The 15,845-nt window shown below is 39.8% G+C and overlaps 1 protein-coding gene across 6 annotated transcripts in view; it reads right to left on the reverse strand.

Annotated features, from left to right (window-relative positions):
- Nucleotides 1–2,506: 2,506 nt before the first annotated feature.
- The window catches only part of LOC117506993 (zinc finger protein Eos-like), a 51,653-nt gene continuing 38,314 nt past the window's right edge, over nucleotides 2,507–15,845 (reverse strand). For 3 of the 6 annotated variants that reach the window (XM_034166664.1, XM_034166665.1, XM_034166666.1), the window contains 3 exons: nucleotides 15,283–15,432; nucleotides 7,686–7,817; nucleotides 2,507–4,409 (listed from right to left, as the gene is read on the reverse strand). In XM_034166664.1, coding sequence (XP_034022555.1) covers nucleotides 3,547–4,409; nucleotides 7,686–7,817; nucleotides 15,283–15,432 — 1,145 coding nt within the window. In that variant the 3' untranslated portion in view covers nucleotides 2,507–3,546. The remainder of the gene's footprint in view (nucleotides 4,410–7,685; nucleotides 7,818–15,282; nucleotides 15,433–15,845) is intronic. The other 3 variants (XM_034166668.1, XM_034166667.1, XM_034166670.1) reach the window with 3 other exon arrangements.

The following is a 15,845-nucleotide window of genomic DNA, read 5'->3' on the forward strand; positions in this document are numbered from 1 at the left end:
GAAAAAGTAAACCTGCAAGTGCTTCTTGAAATTATGACATGTATACTAGCTCCCCCTCAAAACACTGAATCCCAGCATTTACAAGACTTACGGGGGTTGGTAAGGTTAGACTTAACTGTGAAATGCCTTGAGGCAGCTTTGTGATTTGGCACTATATAAATTAATTGAATTACTATTCTAACAATTGAGAATTCCAATACCCACTTTATTGAAGAAAACTACTAAAATTTCCAATCTCATAAAAATCTTGATTTGTTTGGAGGTGTATTACCTGCTACACAATTGCCAATGACTCATAAAAATGTAAACTTTAAAAAGTATTATGCTAGACCATTTTAAAATAAATTTGTAAGGTGAAAAATGATACAGAATCAAGTGTGGATTATGGAGTTGTCAAAAATACCATAGTATTCTCAAATACGTTTATTTTAAAACCACTCTAATAATCTTTACTGTTTTCAATGCATTTTTGGATTCCAGTGCATTCATAAAATGCAGTTTTAAATTTTTTGGTACAATACAGGTACATTCTAAAACTCATATCTACTTATCCAAATTATCTATTCATTACAAGATTTGAGATTCTTCAATAAAGAGAAAGCACTTAATTTCCCCACCTCAACCCTGTGACCCACATTAAACATGAGGTAATATCCTTGATGTGCTTCAAGTATCTAAAAGTGGATGATTACCACCTGATGTTAGAAAAAGAGAATCAAAAGCAAACTAATTTCTTTGGACAAACATTTGAAATGTTTGCACAACATCACAGAGACAAGATAATTTATTTAAGGTCACAAGTGAACAACCTTCAATTTTGAAGAACACATCTCACCCGTTTAACTGAATGGGGGTGGTGGCAGTTGACTTCCTCTTAATAACATAGCAACATGTCAAATGCCACATGCATTTGCTCAAAATATCAATTTTTTTTTTTTTTTTTATGAATATGCCTCTTTATACAACCCCTGGCAAAAATTATGGAATCACCGGCCTCGGAGGATGTTCAGTCTGTCGTTTAATTTTGTAGAAAAAAAAGCAGATCACATACATAACACAAAACTAAAGTCATTTCAAATGGCAACTTTCTGGCTTTAAGAAACACTATAAGAAATCAAGAAAAAAAGATTGTGGCAGTCAGTAACGGTTACTTTTTTAGACCAAGCAGAGGAAAAAAATATGGACTCACTCAATTCTGAGGAATAAATTATGGAATCACCCTGTAAATTTCCATCCCCAAAACTAACAGCTGCATCAAATCACATCTGCTCGACATTAACCCTATGTCATGAAATTGACCCTATGTCTTTTTGCAAGGAATGTTTTCAGTTTTTGCTCTATGGCAAGATGCATTATCTTCTTGAAAAATGATTTCATCATCCTTAAACATCAGAAAAGTGTCCAAAATATCAACGTAAACTTGTGCATTTATTGATGATGTAATGACAGCCATCTCCCCAGTGCCTTTACATGACATGCAGCCCCATATCATCAATGACTGTGGAAATTTACATGTTGTCTTCAGGCAGTCATCTTTATAAATCTCATTGGAAAGGCACCAAACAAAAGTTCCAGCATCATCACCTTGCCCAATGCAGATTCGAGATTCATCACTGAATGACTTTCATCCAGTCATCCACAGTCCACAATTGCTTTTCTTTAGCCCATTGTAACCTTGTTTTTTTCTGTTTAGGTGTTAATGATGGCTTTCGTTTAGCTTTTCTGTATGTAAATCCCATTTCCTTTAGGCGGTTTCTTACAGTTCGGTCACAGACGACTCCAGTTTCCTCCCATTCGTTCCTCATTTGTTTTGTTGTGCATTATCGATTTTTGAGACATATTGCTTTAAGTTTTCTGTCTTGACGCTTTGATGTCTTCCTTGGTCTACCAGTATGTTTGCCTTTAACAACCTTCCCATGTTGTGTGTATTTGGTCCAGAGTTTAGACACAGCTGACTGTGAACAACCAACATCTTTTGCAACATTGCGTGATGATTTACCCTCTTTTAAGAGTTTGATAATCCTCTCCTTTGTTTCAACTGACATCTCTCTCCCATGATTCATGTCAGTCCACTTGGTGCAACAGCTCTCCAAGGTGTGATCACTCCTTTTTAGATGCAGACTAACAAGCAGATGTGATTTGATGCAGGTGTTAGTTTTGGTGATGAAAATTTACAGGGTGATTCCATAATTTATTCCTCGGAATTGAGTGAGTCCATATTTTTTTCCTCTGCTTGGTCTAAAAAAGTAACCGTTACTGACTGCCACAATCTTTTTTTCTTGATTTCTTATAGTGTTTCTTAAAGCCAGAAAGTTGCCATTTGAAATGACTTTAGTTTTGTGTCATGTCTGTGATCTGCTTTTTTTTCTACAAAATTAAACAACTGAATGAACATCCTCCGAGGCCGGAGATTCCATAATTTTTGCCAGGGGTTGTAATCTTGAATTACTAGTAAGTGATCAAAATGTACCTGGACTATAACAAGAACTTCAATGCTCAATGTATATTTGGTTAAACATCTGCTTCAAGGTCAGAATGAAAAAGGCACAATACAATGAACTAAACACACCAAAATCATTTAAATACAGCATAAATACCACTGGTTTGATGGTTTAAAGAGTAGGAGAACCATGTTGAGTTTTGGAAATCTCTAGAAACCTCTTCAGTAGTGCCTGTAATTGTGGCAGTGATACTAGTTTCACCTTTCTCATTGAGAGAATGTACAGGGCATGTTTGTTCTATAAAATAGTTTAATGTAATCTTAGTACTCTGGCAGGAATCAGTGCAACAAATGCCATCATAGAAAATAAAAATTAAATGCGTTTCTCTCACACACACAAAGGCCTTCATTTTTCACTTAAAATATCTCAAACTCATTCAAGCACAAACACACTGAACCATCAATCTCGCCCTGACACAAAGTGCTATACCAAGTCACTGACAGCCTCTCATCTATTTGTTGGACTTAGACCTGGTTTACGGGTTTGGTCTGCTGCTCATTTAGGTGAAGACAAATTAAAATCTTGTGCCCCATCAATCCCACATGGACCAAAAAATAAAATTAAAAATCTTTCCAGAACTTAAGGTACATTTGGAAATATATTTCGTAACCATGTATCAAAATCTCTCCAGATTTCTTTCTAGCTGAGCCTATCAGATATTCACGTAAGGAATTCTTTTTAAATCTCTGAAGTGGGTGAAAAAAGCCCCCAGGGACTAAATCTGATTCCTTTAAAACACGTGCTGTGCATCAAGTTTGAATCTTAAAACTGGAGCAAGGCACATTTGAGGATAAAAAAATCCACTAACTGTCTACAATTAATTGAAAGTGCATTTTTAATTTATTCTTCAAAGTGCATTTAAAATGATTGGGAAAACCTTCAGAATATTTAAAATACAAATTCGATGTCTATCTTAATGGTGGTACATAGTAACTGTACCAACTTGAAATATTGTTGCTTTCACATACTTTAGTTCCTGTACAGACCAAACCCAGTCAGATCTTGCCTTCAGTGTAAAACCAAAGCTGTTGGTGAAGCTTCATTCTCAGTCAACAACATGCTCTCCACGGACAATGTGTGAGGAGAATTCATAGCGGTCCTGGCTGCGGTGGCCACAGATGTTACACTCGAAAGGCTGACGAAAACCGTGGCAGCCCATGTGGATGGTAAACATGACGTGGTCCAGGAAAAGCACGCGACAGTGCTCGCATCGGAAAGAACGCACAGCTCGCCCTTCTCCGTCTACAACTCGAAAAGCCTCTCTGGATGTAGAGGAGGGAGCTGTAGGAGACCCGGGTATTGGAACAATTGCAGGAGGTGGGGGGGCTGAGTGGCCCCCTTCCTCCCTGTCTTTGGCGTGGCTGGGGCTGTGCCTGTCCCTACTCCTGTGGTGCACAACAGCAGGAGGCGCTGGTTTGTGGTTGCTGGAGGGCAGGAGATGATGGTTGCTGGTACTGTTGCTGTATAGAGCTGGAACAGTACTGTTGCACGGTTCATCTAGCATACTCTCTGTGTCTGTAGAATCCTGACAGCCGTTACTTGGTGAGGCCACATGACTTCGACCCCCAGGTAAGTCCTCATGGCTCTCTGCTGCCTCCCTGCTTCCGACACCAACAGAACCCAACCCAACTCCAGTCCCTGTGCACTCCATCCTCAAACCAAGACCAACAGAAGTGTGAGCAGAGCTGATCATTGGATTGAGTTCTGATAAACATGAAGCGTGTGCATTGGGAAGCTGTAGCGGTCTCACTGTATCTGATACCCCTCCTCCACAACCTGCGTAATCTCCTTCAAGACTGGTAAAGTGTGGGGTTCCAAGGTCTACATGGTGCATGACTCCATCTTTTTCTCCACCAGCACTGAGCTCATAAGGTGCATCTGCAAGGCTGAGGCGCATGTGCTTCTGTCCTGCAATAAAGAAACAGTCTTAGAACAGGGCACAAAAGAGCTCCATGACAGTTCACAACAACACTGTGTAGAAAACTAATGCCAAGTTTTTATTTTTGCTTCATTCCAGGTTTCACACCTTTGCTAACACAAACTCTGAATGGACCTGTATTTGTAAAGCTATTACTAGAGTAGAACTAACTAACCAAAACTAAGCTCATTAACTTGGACATTGATTAATCATTTTAGGTGTGTGCATTTTGTTGTTTGTTTTTGTTTTTAAACACATCCCAATCTAATTTAATTTCAGGTTTGTTTTCTGGTTTCCTCACTTCTAAAGGCAGTAAACTGGATATCTTTGGATTATGGATAAAATTAAATATTTGAGGATGTTATCTTGGGCTTTGAAAGACTGATCAATAATTATCACCGTTTTGTGACATTTTATGGACCAAAGGGGGGATTAATCCACAAAATAATCAACAGATTAACTGACAATGAAAATCATTTTGCAGCAGTGCTTTTTTCTTTTTGTGTCTCAGAAAAAACAAAAGTCTGTGAAAGATGTTCTTCCATATTTTCCCAATAAAAGCCTTTGTAATTTTTGACACATATCCTTTACATTTGTAAAATAAATACTTTTTAAGACTTAATATTTACATGCAACATTGAAAGTTATTAGTGGAATGTACAGTTATGACTTACTGCAAAATTAACAAATGGATAATCGACTAATCTGAAAACAATCAGAGCAATTTAAAAATACTTATGACATTTATCAAAAAAAAAATTGTGAGGATTAATCAATTACAAAAACATTAATAATTAGTTGTGTGAATGAGACTGGTTATCAATGAACCACCAACTGACTCAATACTCACAGGAAAAGCAGAAGTGCTGAAAATCACAGAGCACTGTAATCAATACATTCCTATTAATTTTTGAAAGCCATTTCTGATGTACTCAACATTCTAATTCGGCATTTTAGCAGTTGTGCTTTTACTGTCTTTGTCTTTGAACATCCATTGCAAGTAGAGTTTTTCAAGTGCTAACGCCGACTCCCATTAACAACTTTTGATAACCGATTTGTAATCGGTCAAGTTTGGAATACCGCATTTTCTGGCATAAAGGTTGCAGGGTTTTTTGGGGTTTTTTTTGTTTTTTTTGGGGGGGGGGGGGGGGGGGGGGGGGGGGGGGGGGGACTTATACTCAGCTGCGCCTTATATACAGAAAAATCATACATTTATTATTCGTAATTATATATAATGCCTGAATAGATCCTTGTCATTTGATTGGTTTGTATGTCAATGACATGTATTAGTCATACAATTTGCCAGAGTGTTTAATTTACTGGGCAATTCTGGTACTATTTAGTGTGCAATTTTGGTACTATATGTTTTGTGCTATTGCACGCTGCAACCACCAGGCACGCTCACACTAAGGTTGACGGTGCTTAGCTTAAAAACAAACATGGCAGGGTTTGTTTTTGTGACAGACGACAATTTGAATGAGCTTAAGATCAGTATGCCATAAACTGTCTGGAGGCATTTGCCGTATTTGCTGGGACGTCTGTAGCTGAAGTACAAGCGCTGTCAGATGAAAAGCTCAACAAATTTCTGTCGCGATTTTTTGTTGGACTGAGGAAAACAAATGGCAGTCTGTACATGAAGAAGCCAGTGCACGGCGTCAGATACGGACTACATTGTCAGGATTGTTTCTGAACTGTTTTTGCAAGTTGACGAGAACAATTTTGGATTGGATTGCTATTTAAAGTTCATGATTGACTATTGGGAACCTCTTGACCTCAAACGACCAGCGGCACACACCAAAATGTAAGTCCCTTTTTTCTTGTTTATAAATTTATAAAACATCAAATGACAAGGGCATATTTTAGGTGTTATATAAAACAAATAATGAATGTTTTTTCATTCGTGTAATGGAAAGAATATTTCATTCAGTGAAATATGAAATGTTCCATCTTTTACTTCATGAATTCTTATCATTGCACTCGTAAACATTAATTATTTGTATAATATTGATATAGGACTTTCATGGGCATCAACGCACTAAACAAAATAAACTCCAATAATAAAAGAATAAATACCAAGAATAAGAAGTACACTACAACAATACGCAATAATCTCAAATTAATGAGCTGATAATACAGAAAAAGGTGTATCTTATATGCCAATATGACGTATATGGGTTTTTCCTCTTGAAGAGGCATTTTTTTTAACAGGTATGACTTATACTCCTAAAAATACAGTATGCTTAAAAGAATTTGAGACATCAGGATCAATCTTGATTAAAAAAAAGTGAATAGTCTGATTTTTACTGGTAAAGATCAGGTAAGAGTGGGCAATCGGGTCCAACAAGCAGTAATCAGGACTTTCCCAATTTTAGAATCGGGGTGAAAAATAAACTAACAGACTAGGTAGGGTCCTCCTTTGCAAAAATGAAACCCATAAAAAGCATGTTATGCTCCTCGACCGAAGACATTTTAGAGATTTTAAGATACATTTTTATCTTTTGCATATGACATTGTAGAGGAATATAAATTTAGAAAAAAAATATAGGGGGTGTGAATGTAGACAGTCCCATGCTCAATTTGTCTAATACATGTAAAACTCGAATTAGGATTACTGTCGCTTACAAAGATAGAAGCCTGGAACCTGAAAAGCTGCCACATATCAAATAATTACGACAGTATTTGCATGAAAGACATGAAATAAATAGTGTGGGTGATTACCACTCATAATGTAAATATATGTACAGATACAGACAGACCCATGCATTGTATTAGTGCACAGTGGACAACAGTTGCTTATCTGTTGCTGCATGACTTAATACTACATATAGTCCTATGGCTTGGGTTAGAATAATGATTAAGTTTTTCTAATATATCGCCAGCAATCGTCTGCCCCATTTATGTTAAATTTCCCAAATCAAAAAGCTGTTAAAAAGGTGCATCAGTTTCTTTGACCTTCGCATGAAGAACAATGAAATGTGCATATGATGAAGCCTGATGGATTTTTGCCATTAGAGTTTGTGCTACACAGCCGCCAGAGAGTAAATACTAACAACTTAATTTTGCTGTCAGTCCTGAAGCCATATGAACTATTCTACACTTAATGCGGAAAACGCATCCTCACAACTCCTCCACGCTGACTATTTGCAACCATAACACTAAAACATACCCCTTTCTTGATTCAGTTTATAACTGAATTTAAAGATGATCATGCCACTTTGTGTAAGTAAAATCCGGAAAGGTGGTCACATTGTTATGTCAATGCTCACCTACAAATTTCTGTGGTGTGGATCTCTTGCGTTTGGTGACGCTGTTGGTAAACCGATCGATAAAAGCCATCTTGTCTGAGGAGGGTTGCAGTAGAGAGTCTGGTATAAACTCTAGCTCTCTCATCTCCTCTCCTGCACAGGGTGCAAACAAATTGTTGTGTAAATTTTCATGTATTCTTACAAAAGGACAGAGTTTATCTCAAATGTGTAAAGCCCCTATGTGGACTTCTTTTTTTCTTAATGTGACTGTATTGGGGTTATTCCGTAAAACATCTACAATAGCGCTGTTTTTGATATGAACACTTGGTGCAACAAAGTTGAAAGTTATCAAATTCTACAAATTGTGGTGTCCCCGACCGAACGGTCCCCCCTAAAAATCGGTCCACCCTGCCTTCACTGCGCATGCGTCATCAGCCGCGGTTCACGGATCATCACCTCATTTCTGCTTAAAACTGCAATCCAGTCATCATCTATCTCAGCAACAGATATCTGAAGCTTTTGTACAACAATCATTACCACATAAATTCAGCATTATTTCATCATAAAAGACGCAGGAAGCGATCAGAGCACCGCAGCTACACAAGCAGCTAGCTGATGCATTCACTGCACGTCGGTCATTTCAAAGCGTCACAGAGTATCACCTCATTTCTGCTTAAAATCGCCTTGTTTCTGCTTAAAACTGACTTCAGAATGATTTAAGAGGTTTTACCTTGTAATCTGATGGTTAATAATGACATTAATCCATTTGATCGCTTTGGGTGAAGAGACTCTGTCTCAGACAAGCGGCTGAGCTCTGAAATGACGCAGGTGCAGTGAAGGCAGGGCGGACCAATTTTTAGTGGACTGTTTGGTCTGCGACAATGGCTTTAAGTTGTGTGCCATTTCCAATCAAAATACAAAATGAAAACATAACAAAATGGACTATTCTGTCAATTATTGCTTGATGGTTGTACATACAGAAAGTATTTGCAGCACTGCACGTTCCACATTTTTTTTCTAAGTCCAAAATGGATGAAATTTTTTTTTCTCCTCAAAATTTGACACACAACACCCCATAATGACAATGTGAAAAAACGTTTTATATGAGATTTTTGCACATTTATTAAAAATAAAAAGTGCATGTCAGAGCACAAACCAATTATGAAGTCAAAGGAATTGCCTGTAGACCTCCAAGACAGGATTGCCTTTAGGCACAAATCTGGGGAAGGGTACAGAAACTTTTCTATTGCTTTGAAGGTTCTAATAAGCACAGTGACCTCCATCATCTGTAAATGGAAGATGTTTGGATCCACTAGGACTCTTCAGAGAGCTGGCTGCCCATCTAAACTGAGCTATTGGGGGAGAAGGGTCTTGGTCAAGAAATGACCAAGAACCCAATGGTCACTCTGTCAAAGCTCGAGCATTCCTCGGTGGAGAGAGGAGAACCTTCCAGAAGGACAACTATCTTTGCAGTAATCCACAAATCAGGCGTGTATGGAATGGAAGCCACTCCTTCGTAGAAGGCACAAGGCAGCCCACCGAGAGTTTGCCAAACGGCACCTGAAGGACTCTCAGACCATGAGAAACAAAATTCTTTGGTCTGATGAAATAAAGACTGAACTCTTTGGCGTGAATGCCAGGCAACATGTTTGGAGGAAACCAGGTACCGCTCATCTCCTAGCCAATACCATCCCTACAGTGAAGCATGGTGGTGGCAGCATCATGCTGTGAGGATGTTTTTCAGCAGCAGGAACTGGGAGACTAGTCAGGATTGAGGGAAAGATGAATGCAGCAATGTACAGAGACATCCTGGATGAAAATCTGCTCCACAGCGCTCTTGACCTCAGACTGGGGTGATGGTTCATCTTTCAGCAAGTCAATGACCCTAAGCACACAGCCAAGATAACAAAGGAGTGGCTTCAGGACAACTCTGTGAATGTCCTTGAGTGGCCCAGTCAGAGCCTTGACCTGAATCTGATTGAACATCTCTGGAGAGATCTGAAAATGGCTGTGCACCGACGCTCTCCATCCAACCTGATGGAGCTTGAGAGGTGCTGCAAAGAGGAATGGGCAAAACTGCCCAAAGATAGGTGCACCAAGCTTACTTAAGGCTATAATTGCTGCCAAATGTGCATCAACAACGTAATGAGCAAAGCACGTGAATACTTATTTATGTACATGTGATTTCTTAGTTTTTTACTTTTTAATAAATCTGGAAAAAAAAAAACTTTTTTCATGTTCTCACTATAGGGTGTTGTGAGTAGACATGATTGAACATGGTACATGTCACCTCGCTGTGGGGGAAGGAGCCGGAGCTTGTGGGCCTCGTATCCATGCACAGCCTCGGCTCCAGAACCACTCTCCTTGATCGGGTTGAACCTTACTGTTCTCTGAAGTTGCCATGGGTGTGAGGCACTGGATGGGTATTGGGATACTCAGGAGTCCCAGGCTGATTGCCACTATGTTGGAGGCAGATGAGACGGTTACCTCCCTGCACCTTCGAGTAGCGGAGGGAAAACTCTGTTTGTGCATATGCACTAAACACCAGTTCAGACTACTCAGCCTTCTTTGCACACATGGGCAATGACAGACACCTGGAGAGGTGTGATTGGGAGGAACAACCCCCTGATCAAAACCCGAGCAGTTAATTTAATCAATTCAATTTCAATTTAATCATCTTACAATGCGCCAAATCACACAAAAGCCGTCTCAAGGCACCTCACACAGAACAATTCAATATAAAAATTAAATAAATAATTAAAAATGAATAAAAAATTCAAATACATAATTAAAAACAGAAGTAAAAGAATAAAACAGATAAAAACTAATAACTAAAGCAGTTATTTGTTACTGGATTTCTGTGCTAGTCATGGACTATCCATAACAAACATCGTGTTTGAATAAGTGTACACGGTACCAGAGCATCCTAGGCCCAAGGTCGATGATCAATTTTGTGATTGTCTCATCTGATCTGAGGCCGCATGTTATGGACACTCGGGTGAAGAGAGGAGCAGAGCTCTTAACTGATCGCCATCTGGTTGAGAGTTTGATCAGAGGGTGGCGAGGACTTCAGGCAAACCCAGTAAGCCTAAACTGATAGTGTGGGTGAACTGGGAATGTCTGGGGAGCCCACTGTCTGACAGATCTTCAACTCACACCTCCGATGGAGCTTTTTGGCATCCTTGTGACGGTTGAGAGCATTGAACCAGAATGGGCAATGTTCAAAGCTTCCATTTCTGAAGCTGCAGTGGGGTGCTGTGGCCTGAAGGTCTTAGGTGCCTCAAGGGGAGGCAACCCTCAACCACCTTGGTGGACATCAGTGGTCAGGGAAGCTGTGGAACAACCGACCAGCTCTTCACTCTCACAAGGATCCTAGAGGAGGCCTGGGAGTATGGCCATTCAGTCTACATGTGTTTTGTGGGCTTGGAGAAGGCATATGATCGGGTACCCCGGGAGATGCACCCCGGCTGGACAGGATGATTTCTGTGGCAGATGCGGGAGGACTCCGCTGTAATAACAGATCCAACGAGTGGCTCGATGAACCCCCCCAACCCCTTCCTCCCCTGACGGTGGACTGGGCGCCTGCAGGGGAGCAGCTTGGGACTCCGGCAAGGACGGTTGCATTCCTCCCCTCTCCTCCTTTTTCTGTTCCCTCCACCCCCCCACCCCCCGTGTCTCTCCACCCCCCTCACCCTGGCTTCCTCCCTGCCACCTCGAAGCCAGCGCAGTTTTTACTGCTGCAGCCTTCAACCCCCCAAGCTGGGCAGCACGGGCCCCTCCCACTGCAGCCTTCACCCACTTTGCCTCAATTCGGATGACAGACTGTTTCAAAGTTTAGTGTACATAAACAATGTCAAATGTATATGTGTTGTCTTTAATTCTGATATGTGCCATTATTACGTAAACAAGTAATAATTGTGGATTAATTGCTGTATCTTGTCTGAGGTAATTGGAGTGTAAACATCATTTCGTTGTTGTTGCACTTGTGTAATGACAATGACAATAAATCTCATATCATGGACTCTTGACAATTATTGCTGTGTTGTGTTCTGTATTGTAAACCTTTTTGGTTGAATGGCCTAAGTAGTGGGTCACCCCTTTGAGTCTGGTCTGCTTGAGGTTTCTTCCTCAATAGCATCAGAGGGAGATTTTCCTTACCACTGTCGCATGTGTGCTTGCTCTAGGGGTTTTTAGTATTGTGATCATCGAGCGGCAGCCAGTCATAAGGCTACAACATGTGATTGCCACATGCTCGTTAGCGATATGCTGCTGCATGGTTTGTTGTGACATGCCCACCTCTTCCACAATTTCTCGGATAGTCACACGACCGAAAAGCCACCGAAAGCCGTCTTAATCTTCCGAATGGTGGTCCTGTTAGAAGTGGCTTTTCATAAGCTAAATTAGATGTGAATGTCCAGAGTATGTATTTAGTTCATGAATCAAAGTTTTTCAGTTTCTGAACTCTTTTTCAGAAAATTTTCACAGAACATTGGTTATCTTTGCTATGCATAATTTGTTGTTGTATTTTGGCACTTGGGTTCTGATTCTGAGAGACAAACAAACAGGCATAAAATTGGAACCTCCATCCAATTTTGGTGATGTAGGTACATCCATAACAGAAAAATGAGAGTGACTGAGGCACTTTTGATTGAGATACAATGTAAAATGGGTTTTTCAATATTAAATTTAAATGTTCCTAAAATCCACAATCCAGATCAGATCTAGATCAAACTTTCTCAGGCAATAGTGAGTGCCAGTCTGCACCTCACTTTCAAATATAAGAGTGATTGGAGCATGTTTAAGATATAATGTAAAATATACACTAACCTGGGTTTCAAATGTTAAATTTAAATGGCCACAACATCTGTAATGACTTTGAAAATGGAAAGAGTTCTTGCCTATCAGGATAGAAATCTTCAGTAAAAATGTCATAATATATGAAAAATTGTTGGCTCCAGGCTGTTCACAAACACACAAACAAACAACCAGGGCCAAAACATAACTAGAACTCTCACAACAATAGTGACTGAATGACATTTCAGTTGGTTAAAAAATACATGCATTCTCTTTAATATCATTTGCAAAAAATGTGTTTAAAATATGTCTTCAATTGTTCAATTGTTGAACCTTTACTCTGGCGGCGGGGGGGGGGGGGGGTCCTGACTATTAGGAAAGAACTAACAAGATGAAAAGACTAATTTATTTATGTTTATGCGGAGAGCGCTATATAATTGACTTGTAAGGAGCATTTCATCTGTGTCATTCTTCAGAAACAGACTCAGGTTTGGCATTTCAGCTTTTTGGCCGCTAAATCCAGGGATACACTAGGTATTGAAAATGTGAGTGCCAAGGCCCAGCACTGAATCCCAGCATCTCAAGGCAGCAAAGCCACCTTGCACAAGCACCTAGTTCAATCCGTAGAACAGCTAATTTCAGGTGCTGCAGTGTGCTAAGAAATGTGGTGTAGCAAAAGATGTCAAGAACAGCAAAGTGTGTCTAAGACTATGTCATGTTATAGTTGAAAAAGGCAACGTGAACAAAAATAAATCCAAGATGCTGCAGGTCTTTTGAAATGTAACAGACGCTTTGCGCATGTTCAGAATTAGCTGGAAATTTGTTAAAGTAAAGCAGAATAAAATAAAATAAAACATTTCAAGATTTGTAATGTTTTTTATGTATTGTAAGAGCCACAACTTGAGCCAATTTAATTTAATTATGATGCATACTTCATATTTCATTATTCTGTTACACTTCATGTCATTTGTTGTTGTGTATTAGTCATAAATGTTTAAATATTAAAAATGCATGAATATTGGATGGATATAGGGTTTACTGTTGTAAATGTAAATGGTAAACGGACTGCATTTATATAGCGCCCATCTGCATCAGATGCTCAAAGCGCTTTACAATAATGCCTCACATTCACCCCGATGTCAGGGTGCTGCCACACAAGGTGCTCACTACACACCAGGAGCAACTAGGAGATTAAGGACCTTGCCCAAGGGCCCTTAGTGATTTTCCGGTCAGGCTGGGTTGTGTTCATAAATTTACACAGTGCCTTTAATCTGTGAGAAGCAGAGCGAAAAGTGTCTGACTTTGCAAAGAGCTCTTGTTGTCAAATGAATTTACTTGGCACCACATTTATTTTTTTTATTAATTATGTGGCATGCAATGTTATAAACGGCGTTGTCTTCTTAAATGTGCAGTGATTAAACACAAACGTGGTTTGATACGCTTTGGCTTTTAGGTTACTTGTTTGGAAGAAAAAATAAGTTAATTCTATTGATTCTTCCAAACTTTCTGGATAGAAGGGTGCAGGCAGGTGTCCACTCTAGTGGCATTTACAGCTCTACTCTCAAATACACAGGAGGCTGACTCCTCCTCCCGTGGAAAGGAGAAAGAAGAGCATTGAACAAAACAGATGATATTTAAAAAAAAAAAATAATAATAATTTTTTTTCCAACTTTTTCCGGTTCATCCAGCAGCACCCGTTCAGCTTACCAAAAGTGGCCTACTAGGCAACCCGGGGATACGATATACAAATAATGTTTATGGAGTGCAATGGTAAGAATATTTCATGCTGTGAAAGATATTCCATTTTTCACAGCATGAAATATTCTTTCCATTGCACAAAGATTAAAAAAAGATTCATTATTTGTTTTATATAACACCTAAAATAGATCCTTGTCATTCAATTTATAAACAGACATATGCCCTTCCAGTCCTACAGTGTCTGCCAAAGCTCAGTAGTGAGACCGAGATGCCCCCTCTCACCTAGGTGTCATCTGACAGAGCCTGCTGTGCCCCAGTGGGCCCCCGAAGGTCTCAGGCTGTGGCGGAGCCAACCCGGCTTGTGTGGCTCTGCCTCCGACAAACACTGCTTTCTCAGCCTCCTCAGCACAGCCTTCCTATCCGTTACCCAGGAAGTCTAGGCACTGTGTCAGGCCACTGTTTGTTTTTAAGCTAAAAGGCATCGCCGCTAGTGTGGACATGCGGCAGCGTACAAAGCTACAAAATGGAAGCAAATTTGGAAGCTAAATGGAACCAAATGTGCACTATAAATGGAACACAATGGCAAATGGGAAAAAATTACCAATTCACGTTTAGGTGTTATATAATACATTTTATATCTTGCATTCAGCCTTGATGATTTTGTACCAGGATGGCATAAGCATGAACCCTGAGACTTAATGCATATTTGAAGTGAAGGAAAGCCTAAATAGATTTTTTTGAACTGTCACAGTGCTGCTCTATCAGCACTGGGTTTATGAAACAGCGAGACTGAACACACACTTATGATGATCTATGTGAACAGACTTGTTGCATATTTAAAATTAAAGAGAGTGTAAATATGCTTTTAAAATGTGCTGTGACTATGGCTCTGTAATGAAGCAGAAGCAAACAGTGGTTGGTTGTTTGCTTCCCTTACACCACACATATAAAACAAAGTGAGCGAGAATGCACACCGAGTTGGTGATATAATTAATTTATACCATGGGATCAATAAAAAAGAAAAAAGCCTTAATCAGGCCTGATTCCAATCATTTCAATCAGATTGAAACAGCCCTAATTTTTTTTGAGGCCATCTTATCTCAGTGGGTGTGGTAACGCACACTACCTGAATTCTGCGTGCTTGCTAGCGGCTGTGACTCCAGGCTCTGTAAGTAGCTATGGCAGCGCTCACGGTGCTCCTCCAAGGTGATCTGCTGCTTGTAACTACGGCCACAGTAACTGCACTTATAGGGTTTGCCTACACTAGGAGAGGACACTGGAGACAAAGACAGAAACTGTCAAAAACTATGTCCAGCATTGTGTGCATACACACAAACACTTTAGTTTATGACCAATTCCTGATTTTTGCAAACCAAAATAAACAAATTTAAAAACAAGATAAAAGTTGAAAATATTCAGTGACCTTTTTATAAACCTATTCTGTCCTAATTATATTGTCAAGACAAGAAAACAATCTGGGTGCTCATTCTCAGGACGTGAATACTTATGTCACTTACTTGATGAGGTCCATCTTGCCTGACTTACATCTAGTGCCACGCATCTCTGAAAAATCCCCTTTCTGAGGACATATTTCAGTAATGGTGGCTTAATGGTCAGCACGCTTGCCTCACAGCAAAGAGATCCTGTGTCAATGCCTGCCTTCACTGCGCATGTGTCATTTCGGAGCTC

The sequence above is a fragment of the Thalassophryne amazonica genome, chromosome 3 (genome assembly GCF_902500255.1).
Source record: "Thalassophryne amazonica chromosome 3, fThaAma1.1, whole genome shotgun sequence".
In the NCBI taxonomy this organism is placed as follows: Eukaryota; Metazoa; Chordata; class Actinopteri; order Batrachoidiformes; family Batrachoididae; genus Thalassophryne; species Thalassophryne amazonica.